The sequence below is a fragment of the Mirounga leonina genome, unplaced genomic scaffold (genome assembly GCF_011800145.1).
Source record: "Mirounga leonina isolate KUSES-001 unplaced genomic scaffold, KU_Mleo_1.0 Mir_154, whole genome shotgun sequence".
In the NCBI taxonomy this organism is placed as follows: Eukaryota; Metazoa; Chordata; class Mammalia; order Carnivora; family Phocidae; genus Mirounga; species Mirounga leonina.
In genome coordinates this window covers 51,075,940-51,091,450 of record NW_023270389.1, presented here as the reverse complement: position 1 = coordinate 51,091,450, position 15,511 = coordinate 51,075,940, and the positions used below count along the sequence as shown (strand labels likewise).

General features: G+C 43.4%; 1 protein-coding gene across 1 annotated transcript in view; it reads right to left on the bottom strand.

Moving 5' to 3' along the window:
- The window catches only part of TNR (tenascin R), an 80,645-nt gene that overhangs the window by 57,945 nt on the left and 7,189 nt on the right, over positions 1 to 15,511 (bottom strand). Inside the window, exons 3-6 of the mRNA XM_035010747.1 lie at positions 12,835 to 13,098; positions 9,456 to 9,571; positions 7,040 to 7,190; positions 1,430 to 1,699 (exon numbers count right to left, since the gene is read on the bottom strand). Of these exons, the coding sequence (XP_034866638.1) occupies positions 1,430 to 1,699; positions 7,040 to 7,190; positions 9,456 to 9,571; positions 12,835 to 13,098 (801 nt within the window). The remainder of the gene's footprint in view (positions 1 to 1,429; positions 1,700 to 7,039; positions 7,191 to 9,455; positions 9,572 to 12,834; positions 13,099 to 15,511) is intronic.

The following is a 15,511-nucleotide window of genomic DNA, read 5'->3' as shown; positions in this document are numbered from 1 at the left end:
CCATCCCGTAACAGCTCTTGGGCCACAGCACAAGTAGGATGCTTGAATTAACGATTCTCCTACTTTACCCCCTCAGAAGATGCTGGTTCTCAGATCCTACAGATGCTAGCAGTTTCCCTTGATCTCTGCACAACTTGGAGTTGGCAGAGACATTCCTTGCTGTGTGACCTCTCCAGGGTAGAGAAACCAAGACTGAGAATCTGGGTCAGGTGGAGACTCACTATCTGATCCCAGCCCCTGTTGACCCAGTGAGAGTGCTGGGAAGCCTGTGTTGGGATGGTGCCCCCATCTGGCCAGCCTGACAGGCTCCGAGAAAGTCAGGGAGCAGGTTACCGTGAGGTCCGGCCTTTCTTGACTGTGGGGGAAGCTCTTTCCAAGTTCTAACAGCCTTGGGAAGGGGGATGAGTGGTCATCACAGTGAGGCAGGTGGGACTTATCCTGCCTACCATCTGTGGGAGCAGGCCTCCCATGAGCCTTCTTGCTAGTGTTTGCAAAGGGCAGAGTGAGTCAGAGAGTCTCAGGCAGCAGGCCTGCTGCCAGCCGCATAATGTGGGCCTCGCACAACTCCTTGGGGCGCCACCATGCTGTGTAATCATTATGAATTTATAGAATTATTACAAGTGCCAGCAAATAGCAGTAAAGCACCTCGAGGGAGAGCACCTTTCCTGAACTCTCACAAAATTGCCACTTGGGCTAGCAATATGGACGTGTAAATGCCTTCAAGACGAACTTTTAATTTTACCAAGGAGACACCTGAGAGCTGTGGAGAAGAGCCTTAGATCAGGTGACAGATCTGGCTGGTAGCAGAGGCAGGATGGGCACCAAGTCCTATAACTTGGGTCTGTGATAAGGTGGGCATCCAAGCAATGTCACCTGTGCCCCCTCGACACCCCTCTTTTTTTAATTTTTTATTCTTATTTTTTTATATTTTTTAATTGTTATGTTAATCCCCATACATTACATCATTAGTTTTAGATGTAGTGTTCCATGATTGTTTGTGCGTTACACCCAGTGCTCCATGCAGAACGTGCCCTCCTCAATACCCATCACCAGGCTAACCCATCCTCCTACCCCCCTCCCCTCTAGGACCCTGTTTGTTTTTCAGAGTCCATCGTCTCTCATGGTTCGTCTACCCCTCCGATTTCCCCCCCTTCACTCTTCCCCTCCTGCTACCTTCTTCTTCTTTTTTTCTTAACATATATTGCATTATTTGTTTCAGAGGTACAGATCTGAGATTCACCAGTCTTGCACAATTCACAGCGCTTACCAGAGCACATACCCTCCCCAGTGTCTGTCACCCTCACCCCATCCCTCCCACCCCACCCCCCACTCCAGCAACCCTCAGTTCCTCGACACCCCTCTTGATGTGACATGGCACCCACTGGCTCAACCCTCTCTCCCCCTGGTGCCCCCCACCACCCCTGCCTACCTGTTGTGAACTGGGTGGTCGTGGACTGGCTCTCATTGGTCCCGCGGACGGCGCTGACCCACACCTCGTAGCGGGAGCCGGGCCGCAGGGCCTGCACTGAATATTGGCTCAGGGGAGGCTGTAGCCGGAAAGTGGTCTTCCCGCCTTCCCCGCCCACCAAGCCATACTTCAGGAGAATGAAATCGACTTTGGCTCGAGGTGGGGTCCACTCCACGAAGGCCACAGTGTCCGAGACATCTCGAACCAGGATCTGCGTGGGCCCATCAATGACTGAATAAAAAGGATCAAGTAGAAAAAAAGAGTTTGAGAAATGGGTGTTTGAAATCAACTCTCTCCTCTCCTCTTTAGGTTAACTTGGTCAGTCAAAGAGAGGATGGGTATTATTATCCCAATTTACACATGGGGAAAATGAGACACAGTAAACAAAATCGCTTTCCTGAGGACACACAGTTTGGCAACAGGGGAAGCGACATTAGAAGTCAGTTCCCCTGCATCTTGCTCTCAGCAGGCTCTGGTGTTTCAGCCCCGGCATTCTCCATTTGGGCAGGGGAAGAGCACCCACTGGCTTGAGAGGCCAGCAGGGCTTCTGTCTGGAGGTAATGGGCCAGAGAACTGTGAGACGTGCTTCTGGTGTGTGTGCTCTGCTCTTCTCTCACCTTCTCTGAGCCCTGATGAAAGACCTACAAGATTATCAGCCCCATGTAAACATCTCAGAATTCCAACTCGGTTGCCAAAGAGGGCATCGTGAATGTCCAAAAGATGTCCCTGCTCAGCCACACCTACAACTCAGTCAGTCCAGCTGCTAAGAGTACCACAACCCAGCAGATATTTGCATTGCAGATGTAAACATGCCTTCTGGGGAAACTTGCTCTTCTGGGAAAAAAAAAAAAAAAAAAAAAAGGACCTTAGTTTAGGAAGAGCATCTTGTGGGCTATTTTGTCGCACCTGTTCTTGCACATTCTTGACCTAGAGGGGCACTGTGTGTCCCTCCTGAGCCTTTGGCCTCTGCCACTGAGTGGCTGAGGGGAACATCATTGTGGGGTGGCATGACATAGAAAAGCTGAGTGGTGTCCCAGGGGGCCCAGCATCTATCGTTCCAGCACCCACTTGGTTCATAGTGAATTAGACAATGGTGAGGTTGGGGAAGGGGAGAGAATATAGAATGGAAATAGAAAAAGAAAGAACTTCGTGAGGAGAATAGAAAATGCTGTCCTCAACTCCTCATGGTAGGTCTGCACAGCCAATGTGTCCTTTCTGAATTACTCATTACCTTCTAAAAGAGTAGGCCCAGCTTCCATGTTTGCATTTATAATATGATTATGCCTCTCTGGCTAGAGCTGATTAATATTAATATTAATGTTCTTCAAGGATTTGGAATTGGAACCAGAGGCTCGGGTTCTCTGGTTAGATGGTTTGGGACCATGTAGAGCCAGGGCTGGTATGAGACCATTCTCTACCATATTCACACATAAATAGAAAACATCTGATCTGAAGAGAGAGAAAACAGGTGGGAGGGGAGTGAAGAAGGGAGAGGGTGATTTATCATAAATACATATTGGTCTTGGTCCCTTCCTGACACAAACCTCCTAAAACTTTGGAGTTTCCTAAGTGATGAGAGTACTAATGTCTTTTGTGACGTTAATGAGGTGAGGAGAGGGGCTGGTTGCCAGGGGTGTGAGCCATGTGATTAGAGGGCTGGAGCTTTCAGTCCCGCTTCTGACCTCTGGTCAAGATCAATCCTGCCTGTAATGAAGCCTCTGTAAAAACCCAGAAGGACTGGGTTCAGAGAGCTTCCAGGTTTGGGAACCAGAACGCTTCCACGTGCCACCATGATGGGCCCCCAAACTCCATAGAGACAGCAGCTCCTTTGTTCAGGGCTTTGCCCAATGTGTGTCTTCATCTGGTTGTTGATTAGTATCCTTTAATATCCTTTGTAGTAAATCAGTAATCTTGTGAGCAAATGGATTTCCTGAGTTCTGGGAACATCTCTAACAAATTAATCAAACCTGAAGAGGGGGTGGTGGGAACCTCTGATTTATAGCCATTTGGACAGAAACACAGGTAATGACCTGGATATGCAATTGGCATCTGAAGTGGAGGGCAGTCTTGTGGGACTGAGCCCTCAACCTGTGGAATATGTTCCTGTCTCTGGGTAGATAGTGTCAGAATTGAGTGGAATTGTAGGATACCCAGCTGGTGTCCAGAGAATTGCTTTGGGGGGCACCTCCCTCTTCAACACACACACACACACACACACACACATATACTGGAATTGGGTGCAGAATTTTAGGAACACATATACATAGAGAAGGAGAAATGAGTGACTCTGTGGAGCTTCTAGAAAGACAGAGAGAGTAAATTGAACCTGGCTTTCCATTCTTCAGTTTTTTGTGACATCAGGATACATTCTGGTCCTAGGGTTTCAGGAGACACTCTATGTCCTTCCAGTAAATTCTCTTTTTTGCTTTAGCTAGTTAAAGAAAATTTTTCTTCCTTGTTACTAGAGAGTCTTGACTAAGACTTGTTTTTTAAACCAATCCACTCTGGACCACCTCCTACTGTCTCCAAAATGGAGCATCTTCTGCAGGATGAACTCAGTCTGACTTTGAGCTTCTCAGTCTTTCAGAGTTGGGCCTTTTCCTGGGCACCCCACCCTCTTTCTGGGTCTAGTCCAGTTTTGTTCTTTATTAAGCAGCTTAGGATTTTTGGCTTAGTACCAGCCAAAACGAAAATCACCAGGCCATTTTGGTGCCACCTGGTTTGGAGTTAAAATGAAGTTCTGTTTTTCATATTTGGGGTAATAGTATGATTTAACGGAACACATCCAGATGTTTTCAGCATGCTGAATTTAATGGCTTTCAGTAACTTGGGCCTTTTAAATTTAATTTAATTTAATAACAAAATGGGGGAAGTGGTCTTCTAGCTGCTATATAAGCATAAAGTCTGAAACACAGACACTCAGTACATGGGTGTGGAGTCAATGAAATGAATGAATATCCACTGTATCCATGAGAAAGAAGGGGAAGCATTTCAAAGAGTTCAAGCTTCTTGAGAAAAAAAAAGATGTCACAGAAACTCAAATGACATTGGAAGGCTTTTGTCCTTTAACTCTTTAAATCCCCAAGACCCTAATCATAATGGATTGTCCATATTAGAATATAATCATGCAGCATAGAGGGCCCTAGTTGCAGGAGGTCTAGTAATTTGCATTCCCTAAAGGCCTGCCTGGAAGAAGCCAGTCTGAGTGCCTTTGAGGACTCACAGCTTTGCAGGAGGGGGTTGGTGTCTGTCAGACCTCAGCAGAAGGAAATAATTAACCAATCATTTCCTGAAAACAGCAGACAGGGTTGGGAGACAACCTTCTTTTCTGTAGCCACCCTTGGATTCTGCCCTTCTGTTGGCCACTCAGTAGTGGTGTCCCCATTCTAGTCAAGTTGGTATCAGCTTGTTTTCAATTTAGGTCCTAATTTCTAAACAAACACAAGTTCTACTCAGAAAGGCAAATGGAATAAATATTTTTCTTTCCATTTCTTCATGACTCTGTACGCAATGCCAAAGTATTAACTAGGACATTTTTCTTAATTGAAAAAAAAATCTGCCTAGCTTTACCACAAATTTTTAAATCTGGAATTTGAATCTTAAGGAACTTCTAAACCAAAAAATATCGCAAATTTCGTAAAAATGTGCTTTGAGTAGAGGACTGAGGCAGGGTTAGACTATTTTCCCCAAATTTGGAGGAAAAACTTTCTACAGCTGCAGTGCTCTTCTCTGCCCTCTTCTGAACCATCTTCTTTGTCTAGGCTTTTGTTTTCCAGTCATGTTTTCTTAATATCAGTTCACAGGAATGATTTGGAGTCACTGAAACGTTTCATCCCAGAGGAGGAGCATCTACACATGTCATGAAATGTCAGGTTCCAGCATAACCTTGGGGAACGGAGTTCTGGAAAAACTCTAGTCACTGGCATCTGAAGAAATTCCTACAGAGAACTTTTAGGTTTTATGGCTATGGAGTTTCTTCTAAAACATATTTGCATTAGAACAGTAGTTTTAAAGTCTTTTTAGGAGGAATAATACTCTTTTCCTTTAAAGAACAAAATCTTAAATGACCGTACAAAATATAAAACAGGTGGAGCTGCCTTGGTTGGAGGCTGTGTTGGGCATGGGTGTGGATGTAATCAGAGGCCTGAATCTCCCCTTCATCCTTGCCTTGAGCCACTGCCATGGAGCCCTAGTGTTCTAATGGAACATAATCTAATGCCACAATAGTTTCAAACCAATGTTTTCTAGGCTGAGCATAAGCCTCAGCACCTGATGTTATTTAGTTTGGATCCAATTAGCAAAGTATGAATCACTAATCCATAAACATGGTCTCGTTACATGGTGTTGTCGTTCTTTTTTCTGGCCAACTTGGCCTTTGTCCTAAACCCATAACTGGCTTTCTTAGGTGTCAATGTCAGTTTATGAAAAATAAAGCTGTACCAATATTCACCTATCTCAGTTTCTGTTAACTAAAAGGGAAAAGTGCTTAACTTTGGAGTCTCAGCTCCCCCATCAATAAAATGAGACAAAAAATGATACCAGATGCTATTTGTAACTTTTGAAATTGGGAGGGCACACACATATGCATCATAATTGCTAAATTACAGCATTGAAGTTGGCCATCCTTTGTTAGCTAAGAAAACAATAAGGCAAAAGATGATGCAGTTACTGAATTGAATCTAGAAACAACGATCTTGCATAAGATTAACTGTGGGGATGAACTAATAACCAATTTAAGTCATCACCTTGAACGGTGACTCAACTCACACATACTGGTTTTAAATAATTTGTTTCCACCTGCTCTCACTTCTTTTTTTTAATTTTTTAAAAAAGATTTTATTTATTTGACAGAAAGAGACAGTGAGAGAGGGAACACAAGCAGGGGGAGTGGGAGAGAGAGAAGCAGGCTTCCCGCTGAGCAGGGAGCCCAATGTGGGGCTCGATCCCAGGACCCTGGGATCATGACCTGAGCTGAAGGCAGACGCTTAATGACTGAGCCACGCAGGCACCCCCACCTGCTCTCACTTCTAAGTGTGTTCTGTAAGTATATGTATATACACTGGGTATTGAGCACTCTCTCATCAACATAGTGCTAATCACTTTGTGTGCTTTTTCTAATTTAATCCTCATGTCAACTCAAAGAAGGAGGTATTTTCGTTCACCACTGGAAAATGATGGCAAGTTTGGGAAGGGTTGGATGACTTTTGCTAAATCTCACAATAGATAAGAGTTAGTTCTTGCTCAAGAACTTGGTTCCTGAGCTCAAGATACTAGGGGCTGACAAATGAAGCCTCTTAATGAATAAGCTCAGAAGAAATACGCTGGAAATCTTAACAAAGAATTTTCCCTGTATAATACTCTCCCAGATTTCTGTGCTTGCAAGGATTAGCAATAGGGGAGATGTTCAGCTAAGCATCTGGTAGAGTAGCTCCATCTCCAGGTATCCAAATCATTTTCAGCTCTGGGAGAAAACCCAGCACCCTTTGTCTCTCTACTTCTTGGGAAATTTGTTGTCCTTTTTCCAGTGTGACCTAATGCTTAGATGTAGGAAGAAGGGGTGGAAGCACTCACCAGTAGAGACGCTGGCCGAGGTAGGGGGGCTCCGGGCTTGCTCTTTCAGAGCCACCACATTGACAATGTATTCCTCCCCAGGCTTTAGTCCTGTCTGATTGAAGGATGTAACATCACTGGGGAGCTGAGCAATCACCCCTCCTTCATTATTCTGGAAGGTGGGAAGAAAGAAGAAGCAGAAAAGGCAAAAGAGAAAAATCACCGGGAGAGAAAAGTGTGGAACATCAATTGTGAATTGTTAATAAAAAATGGCGCCCACATCTATTCCCGTGATGCTGACAGCTGAATGTCTGGAGCCAGGAAAAACTCCCAGCAGACTCAGTAAGAATCTTACTGCTCTATGAGGATTTGGCAAATGGAGAATCAACTTTCAAGAACATTTCTTTGGCCTTCCTTGAGTCTTTTGAGTTTGCCAATAAAAATTGGTCATGAGGTAATGTGGATTGACTCTTGTCAAAGATTCCGTATTTGATGGTTACGGTTAACATCCATCAGATTTGGGGGCATTTATTATGATGAGCATGCCCTTGGCTATTTAGAAGAGTGAACTTGTGTCTGCGTATGCCTGTGAATATCTATCTTTATGTATATATACAACATTTTTCAAACTAAGACATTCACAGTTTGTGAATGAGCTGGAACTATTATTTTGCTCTATCTGGAGTTTTCCACACTGTTACACTGGGTGCAAATCTGTCAGTGTCTTTTTTTTTCTTCATCCAGATGAGTTAGGAGTCAGTGACACAACCAGCTAGGAAGTACAAAGAAGAGAAAAAGGAAGCATGGAACAAAGAATAACACAAAGGAGAAAGGAAAGAGACAAATTGGTGGAAGAGGAAATGAGAAGGATTAACTTGATGATGTTGGGTCCAGGATCATCTACCTACCTACCTCTCCATCTGTCTGTTATTATACATTTTCTCTGTGTGTCCCTGGAAATGGAAGGGATGAGAAGACTCTTTTTGTGTGACTGCCCTTCTTCCCTATTCTTTGGACTCTGTTTATGTCACCCAGAGTGCCCTATATGTAATTTATAACCATACCCATAAATCACTGTAACACATGCCCCTCTGCACCCCCCTCCCCACCCCACCCCCAACCAGTGCCTACAACCTACAGATCACACAGTGGTCGTGTGTTTGACCTTGGCATGCCCTGGCCAAGGCCTTATTTAGAATTTTACATATTAGATGTAAAATAGGCCAACCTAGCATAGTTTTTTTTTCCTGCCTCAGCATCAGGGTGATAGGATTCTCTCTGCCCTGTTATACACCCAGTTGCCTACCATACTTTAGTGGCCATTTCAGTGCAGATAAGACATATAAGAAGGTATTTGTACAGAATGCCTGTTCAGATGTATTTAGCTTGCCATGACATGACTCTATCCACATAGAGAGGGGAGTCTTACTATAGTGGACAGAACCCTGGAGCCCTGGGTTCTTGTGTTAAGCCTGCCACCAACCAGCTATCTGATGTTGTTTACGTTTGCTGAGTCTTCGTCTCTTTAAACTAAACAAACTCAATGGAAAATGAAGGGTCATACTCTGTGAACTTGAAGGTCTTTGGTAGCTCCAACAGTCCATGCCTAGAAGAATTTTGAAGTAAAATAATGGTGAGATCACTGTCTTGTTATCCAACTATGTGTCATCTGTCATTAAGTCTGATGAATGACTGGAAAAATGCTATTTGATATTGAAAGATGAAGATGAGGTAAGGCCTATGATTAAACATTACACTCCCATGAGTGGTAGAGTTAGGGAGAATATCAGTAGGGCCAACAAATTCTGGAAAAGCAGAACTAGGCAGGCGCCTCTGGCGACTTGGAAAAATTAGTTCTAGATTAACACAATAAAATGCTACTTTAAAGAATAGAAAGGAATTGGGATACTTTTTAACTCAAAAACTAGTAACATAATTTGTTTAAGGACAAATGTTCTCAATTAATAGGTTACAAAAGGTATTTTTGTGTTATGCCTCAGACCTTTAGAACCTGGCCATGCAAGCTGACTTTTGGTATCTTCTGCACAGAATGAAGCCATGTGACTGATTCAGTCTGGCTTTCTTTATGTCCTAAAGAAAAGCCCCAACATTTTGAAGATTTGGTTTTTAGACTTGCTAAAATCATAGCTTGCCAAACCCTAGAGCTTTCTGAGCAGAGAGCTGGGCCTGGTGGCTGCTTCCCACATCCTGTCTTCCAAAGCCAGGGTGTGGGGCTCAGGGCCACTCTTGCTAGTCAGTCCAACATGCCTTTGTGGAAGAGATGTTCTATAGCCCAGACACCACCAAAGATCCCTTTGCATCCTTAGCCACATGAAGAGAGACTTTGGGTAGCACCGTCCTTGCAGCCCCTTATTCCAAGTTGAGGGTATAAATACTCCAAATGAGGCTGTTTGGCAGTGTCACAGGTGGACATTACCTTTGGAATGAAGCTGATCTCCCACCCATCGAAGGAGAATGAGAAGGGCTCCCACTGCACTTCCACGGTGGTCTCTGTGATGGTCTTGAAGTGTAGCCCTTGAGGAGTGGAGAGATCTGGAACACAGCAATGTGGGTGACCATGTCATGGCTATCCCTGGCAGGGACAGAGAGCATCACCTGGAGCTTTGCCTGGGTGCCATCCCTCCACAGTTTGGGTGCGGTGGGCAATCCCAATCTTATTGCAAACATGAGGAACCCAGGTGAAGGATTGGCCCACTCTGTCGTGGCCCTGGTGCTGCTCCATGTTGGTGATACCCAAGTGAACCTAACAAACATAATCTAATATATAACTTTTTTAATGCTTTCTATTCCACCATAGGTTAATATTTAAAAAAAAAAAGAAATGACCTTTCCTTTCCTTACTAATGTGGCAAATCTTGGTATTTAATACGATGCCTTTCTCAGAGAATTGAACACTATCTTTGGAGGCTCTAAGGATTCCTGAAAGGCAATAAAACATTCCCATTTCACACCCAGGAAGAGGGAGGCACAGAGAGAGTTGGCTAAGGACACAAGCCAATTTCAGAATAAAGACTAGAATGCCTTTCTTGATCATCTGATGTGCAGTCAGAGTATTTAGTTCAGCTCAAATCACCATGTCTAGGATGGTCTAAGATTTCCATTTCGTGTACACAAGGCAACCAAAGACACACACAAAGGACAATGGCAGATCCTGGAATGTTTGCTCTCACTCTACTGTCTCCCTCTTTCCTCCAGTTCTTCGTTATTTGTCTCTTCTCTCCCTCACTTACCTTTGCCTCACTTATCTTGTTTCTCATTCCTTTCTTAATCTCCCCCTTTTCTAACCCCATCCGCCCCCCACACGCAAACACACACACAGGCGCACAGACGGAGGCATGCACAGGTTCAGTGAGGTGGAGGTATGCTTGTCCTAATGGAGTTCCAATTACCAGCCCTGAGATACGACAGCATGACTTTTCTCAGTTCTCCAGGGAGCCCGCTCCCATTTTAGCTTTGCCTCTTGTGGGATATTCCATTGGAAAACTGACAGATTCTCATCCTTCCTGTTTGGAAGCTTCTTCATGCTTCTTGGTTGAAAGGCAGGTCTGATTCTGAAACCACTTGAAGGCATGTCAGGTGAGTTTACATGATTTCGTCCTTGTCACCTGGGAGCTTGCCTAAGGGGATGCCCTGAATTGGCATAATGCATGCCGTGGGGGGATGGAAACTTCATAACTGCTCATGCACGTGCATGAGAGAGGAGACGCCTGGGAGTCGGGCCAGGCACTTGCTGTGGTGACTCATCCCGGAGCAAGGTGGGAAAAGAGGCAGATGGTGACCTGCCTCTCTGCACAATCATCGAAGATATTTAAAACTGGTTCTCAGGCACCAGAGGAATTTAGAAAAAAAAGGTCAAATATAAACAGAGATAATTATAGGCATATTTACAAAGTCAGCATTCATTGGGGGAATCCAGTATTATAACAGGAGCTCTGTCACCTGGAAAGCAAGGGGACGGGATGATTTCTTAAATCCTTTCCTTTCTGCCGGTCCCTATCCTTCCGAGTGCAGTTGAGTCCAAGAAGCCTTCAAGGCCAGCTCTTCTTACTTTGACCTCTCCCTTCTCCGAACTTTCATGGCATGTGTTATCCAAATACTATCTTGTCCCTTGAGACCTACATAAAATGGACTGAAATCTCTTATCCCTTATTTGGTGAGAAGTCCCATTTCCTGACCCAGGGGCTTCTGTTTCACGGTTACTTCTTGATCCAGTTTCCTGCTACTGCTAAAATCTATGTGTGATATAATAAAAAAGTATTTGGTTTTTGTCCCTGGGTTCCTGGCACACAACTCCTAAAACTTTTGGAATCTCTGGAGCGATACGAATATCTATTGTATGATTGTGAGATAACTAGATAGCCTGTTTCCAGAAAAACCACAGCATGATTTAAAAGATCAGAACTTTCAGCCCCATCTTCTAACTTCCAGGGAGAGGAGACGGGCTGGAGACTGAGTTATTTACCAACAGCCAGTAACCTATTCAATCGTGCCTACATAGTGAAGCCTCCATAAAATTCTCCAAGCAACAGGGGTTTGGAGAGTTTCCAGGTTGGTGAAGAGAGGTGCTGGGAGGTGTGATGTATCTGGAGAGGACATGGAAGCTCCACACCCCGTCCCTCCATCTCTTGCCATAAGCATCTCTTCCATTTGGCTGTTCCCAAGTTGTATCCTTGGAAATAAGACAGTACTAGTAAGTAAAGCACTTTCCTGAGTTCTGTGAATTGTTCTAAGGAATTATCAAACCTAAGGAAGGGTTGTGGGAACCCTTTGAATTTACAGCTGATCAGTCAGATGTACCCGTGACAGTTTTGGACCTGTGACTGGCGCCCGAGGTGGGGACAGTCCTGTGAGACTCAGGCCCTAAGCTGTGGGACTGGACACTCTCTTCAGGTAGATAGTATTAGAGTTGAATTGTAAGTTGCCTTCCCAGCATCTGAGAGGTAGAGGAGCAGTATTGGAAAGGACAATTTAAGAAACCAGAGGTGTATAAAGAAAAAAAAAATAAGTGCCTTTCTATCTGCTTCTTATTCTACTCCTCGATGTAGCCAATGTTAATACTTGGTATGCAATCTTTTAAAATTTTTCTATGCTTAAATAGAATACATGTAAAATACAGATAGGCACCTATAGGAATTTTCCTCTGTTCTAAATAAAAAAGAAAAACTATTTCTTATGGAGAGCAGTTTAGCTGGCCTCTGTCTCTGTCTTAAGCTCTCTTACTGAATCTTTCAAAACTATCCTCTAGAGCCTCAACTTTTATAATCAAAATAGACCATATTTTGCTAAACAAAAGACCATGAAGAAATTATGCCACCTCTCTATGAAGAGAAGTGGGTGTCGTCAGTGTGGTTTTAAATAAGATTTTTTTTCCCACTCTGCTATACACTTACCATCTGTAACATACCATTTAGCACTTGCTTATTATACGTCCTATTTCATATCTTCTGGTTTTGAATCCCTAACTAGATTCAAAGTCTGTATAAGTCTCATACTTTCTTTGACTTCTAATCAGACTCGAGCTTATAACAAGTCAGAACTCAATAATTGCTTTTTTGTCCTTTTGGTTCTATAATTGATGGGAGCTGCCTGGATTTGGAAATTCTCTTAATCAGAAGTGCCTTTTTAATGATTTACCCTTTTGGGTAAATCGGGTCACGTCGGAAACCCTTCCCCTCAAGAGCAGTGATTATTGCAGGCATCCCTGAAGAATTAAGAAAAGACACTACTATCATGAATGCCCATGATCTCATGTAGGAAAAAAGAAAAATGAAGTAGGATGGGGAAATGTTACGTACGGGTGGCCACCTTGGCAGTGATGGGAAGGCTGAGGATGTTGCTAATGACAGCGTAGACGCTGATGTTGTAGGTGAGACCTGGCTCCAGCTCCGTGATGGTGACACCACTCCAATCTCCAGGTACCCGCTGCTGGAGCTGGAGGCCCCCCAGGGCCGTCGGCTGGTAAGAGATCACATATTCCGTCACTGCCATCGGCCCGTCCCATTCCAGCTCAATGGACCTGTCGCTGATACCAGCCACTCGCAAGTCCTCTGGAGGGGCAACTACCGGGAGGCAATACACAGATAGCATGAGCTCAGGGGACTGCCTTCCCCATCCTGGACTCAACTTTCTTCCTCACATCTCACCCCACACACCCTGTCCGTATGTCCTGCTCCGCTCACTGGCTTAGAGTGATCTGTAACTCCTTCTGTGGACAGGTTCTTGTCTTTTCTGTGCTTAGTACTTCTCTCTCCATAGGGCCATGAGCTAGCGGTGTGCCGGACCAGCTCTTGCTAGCTTGTGAAAGTTGAACGTCAAATTTTCAGGAATTTTTCAAGACTGTTGTTAAATACAGCCATCATTAAAGATTAAATTGTATAACGTACAGTTAAGTAAATTGTATTAAAGACAAAGGGAATAAATACTCAAAACTCATCACTTTCAAATTATTTCACGACATTTTACCATTATCCATGCCCTCGAGGTAATTCACGTGTGTCGAACCTCTCTGGTGGAAATACTATAGAACTGGATTCTACTGCACAGCTCTTCCAGACCCCTGTTGAGTAGTCTGAAATTGGCCATGGAAGGAGTAGTTCCACCATGGAAACTGGCAAATGCTATAAAGTAAGGTTTTTAATTTTTTCCCTCAGAGAGCCAGTTGTTACATATTTAATAGCTCACCAGTGGCCAACATTTTTGGTAGTTAAATAAGCCTATGCCATCAAATTACCTTAGGAACCCATATTTGATTTGGCAAGTGGGAATAAAAGCTTATTCCTGGTTATCTTGCAAAATATGAGAAGCCAAAACAGTAAGTCCTGGATGCCATGGCCCGATGAAGATATTCAATAACCCTTTATTGTATTATTCTCCTCTTAAAAAGAGACTTTTTAGGTTTTGAAAGAAATGTAACTTGTGTTAGACTAGTTTTTATTAGCCTTGATCTTGGGGATGATGACAAGCATTCTTGAGGGCTTATTTTTCTCTCTTGTTCCACGTCTCAAATGTTACTCAAAGTATCACCCAAGAATAAGCCTCAGTGAAGTAGCCTTTCATGTATGGCTCCCTTAGGAAGTGAAGATTCACCAGGAGTGTGGGTATTAAATAATTGAAATTTTAAGACCCATTGGGAGGCTAACTCCAGTGTGCTTGTCATTGCACCTGCCCAGAGATTAAATCAAAAATTGGGACAATATTGAAATAGTCGTAACTAACTTACAAATTTACATGTGGTGAAGATGTTAGTTTAAGAGTCATCACTGGCTTTGAATGTCTCCTCTGAATGTCCTCACTCTTTCACCTTCACAAGAGCATAGGACTGAGCCAGCTGCTGTTCACAGACTGTGTGAGTGGAGGAGAGCCCCTGTCCTCTCTGTTCTGCTCACACTTGTGCCTTCAAATCCTCGGCAGAGTCAGAAATGACAAGCCCTCTAACTCAGACTCATGGGATGGAAATTAGGACCATATATTTGCAGTGCTGGGCATTTGCTTTGACTGCTTTTGCCCCAAACCATTCATTGTATAAAACAGTCTAGAAAGGAGAGCTCGCTGTGATTGGAGATGGCAAATGCTGACTGAAACAAACAAAAATTAAACATTTATTTTTTTAAAAAAATTTAATTTATAAAACTAAATATATGTAAATGAGATTTAAATAATTAAACTTCAAACTATCATTTATAAGCATATATCATTTCTAATTCTGACATTATTAAAACTCTGAACTGCACTAAGATCTTTGGGATAGCCTGGCCCCTGGACCGAGGGAAGGTGAGTTTATATATAGAATCTGTCAGTACTTTGCATGATTCTACTGAGCATTTACTGTACACCAGGCACAATGCCAACCACTCTTATGTGGACTGTCTCGTTTTGTCCTCTCACCAATACTATGAGATAGGTATTATTATTACCCCTATTTTATAGATGAGAAAACTGGCTCCCATAGTCAGCAAACACAGAAGCAAGGATTTCAACCAGGCAGGATGGCTCTAGAACCTCTAAGCCAGTGAACAATACCACTTCACATTTGCACAGCATTTCACAGTCTATAAAACATGTTCAGACACACCATCTAAATGAAATGTATAAAGTCCTTTAATGGCCGCCCTAGGGGGTAGATTGGGGTAGATATAAATATCCCAACTTTACAAATGGAGAAACTGAGAGCCAGGTTAAGGGACTTGCTAAAAGTCAGGGAGTTGGATTAGAATTGGTTCTCAAACCCAGATCTTCTACACTTAGTGTTCGTTCCCCTACAATTTGTAGGACAGGTTATGAATTGTGCCCGATGCCTTTTTTCATTTATACACAGCCATCTAAAGTAAACTACAGTGAAGGAGAGTTCAGACCATTCTTTAAGATATGAATTCCAGACTGGTGCTTATCCTAGAGGTAAGAAACTTATTTTAAAAAGGATTCTCTACTGCCTGCCTCTTGTGATTCAACCAAAATGATTCCAAGTTTCCTAAG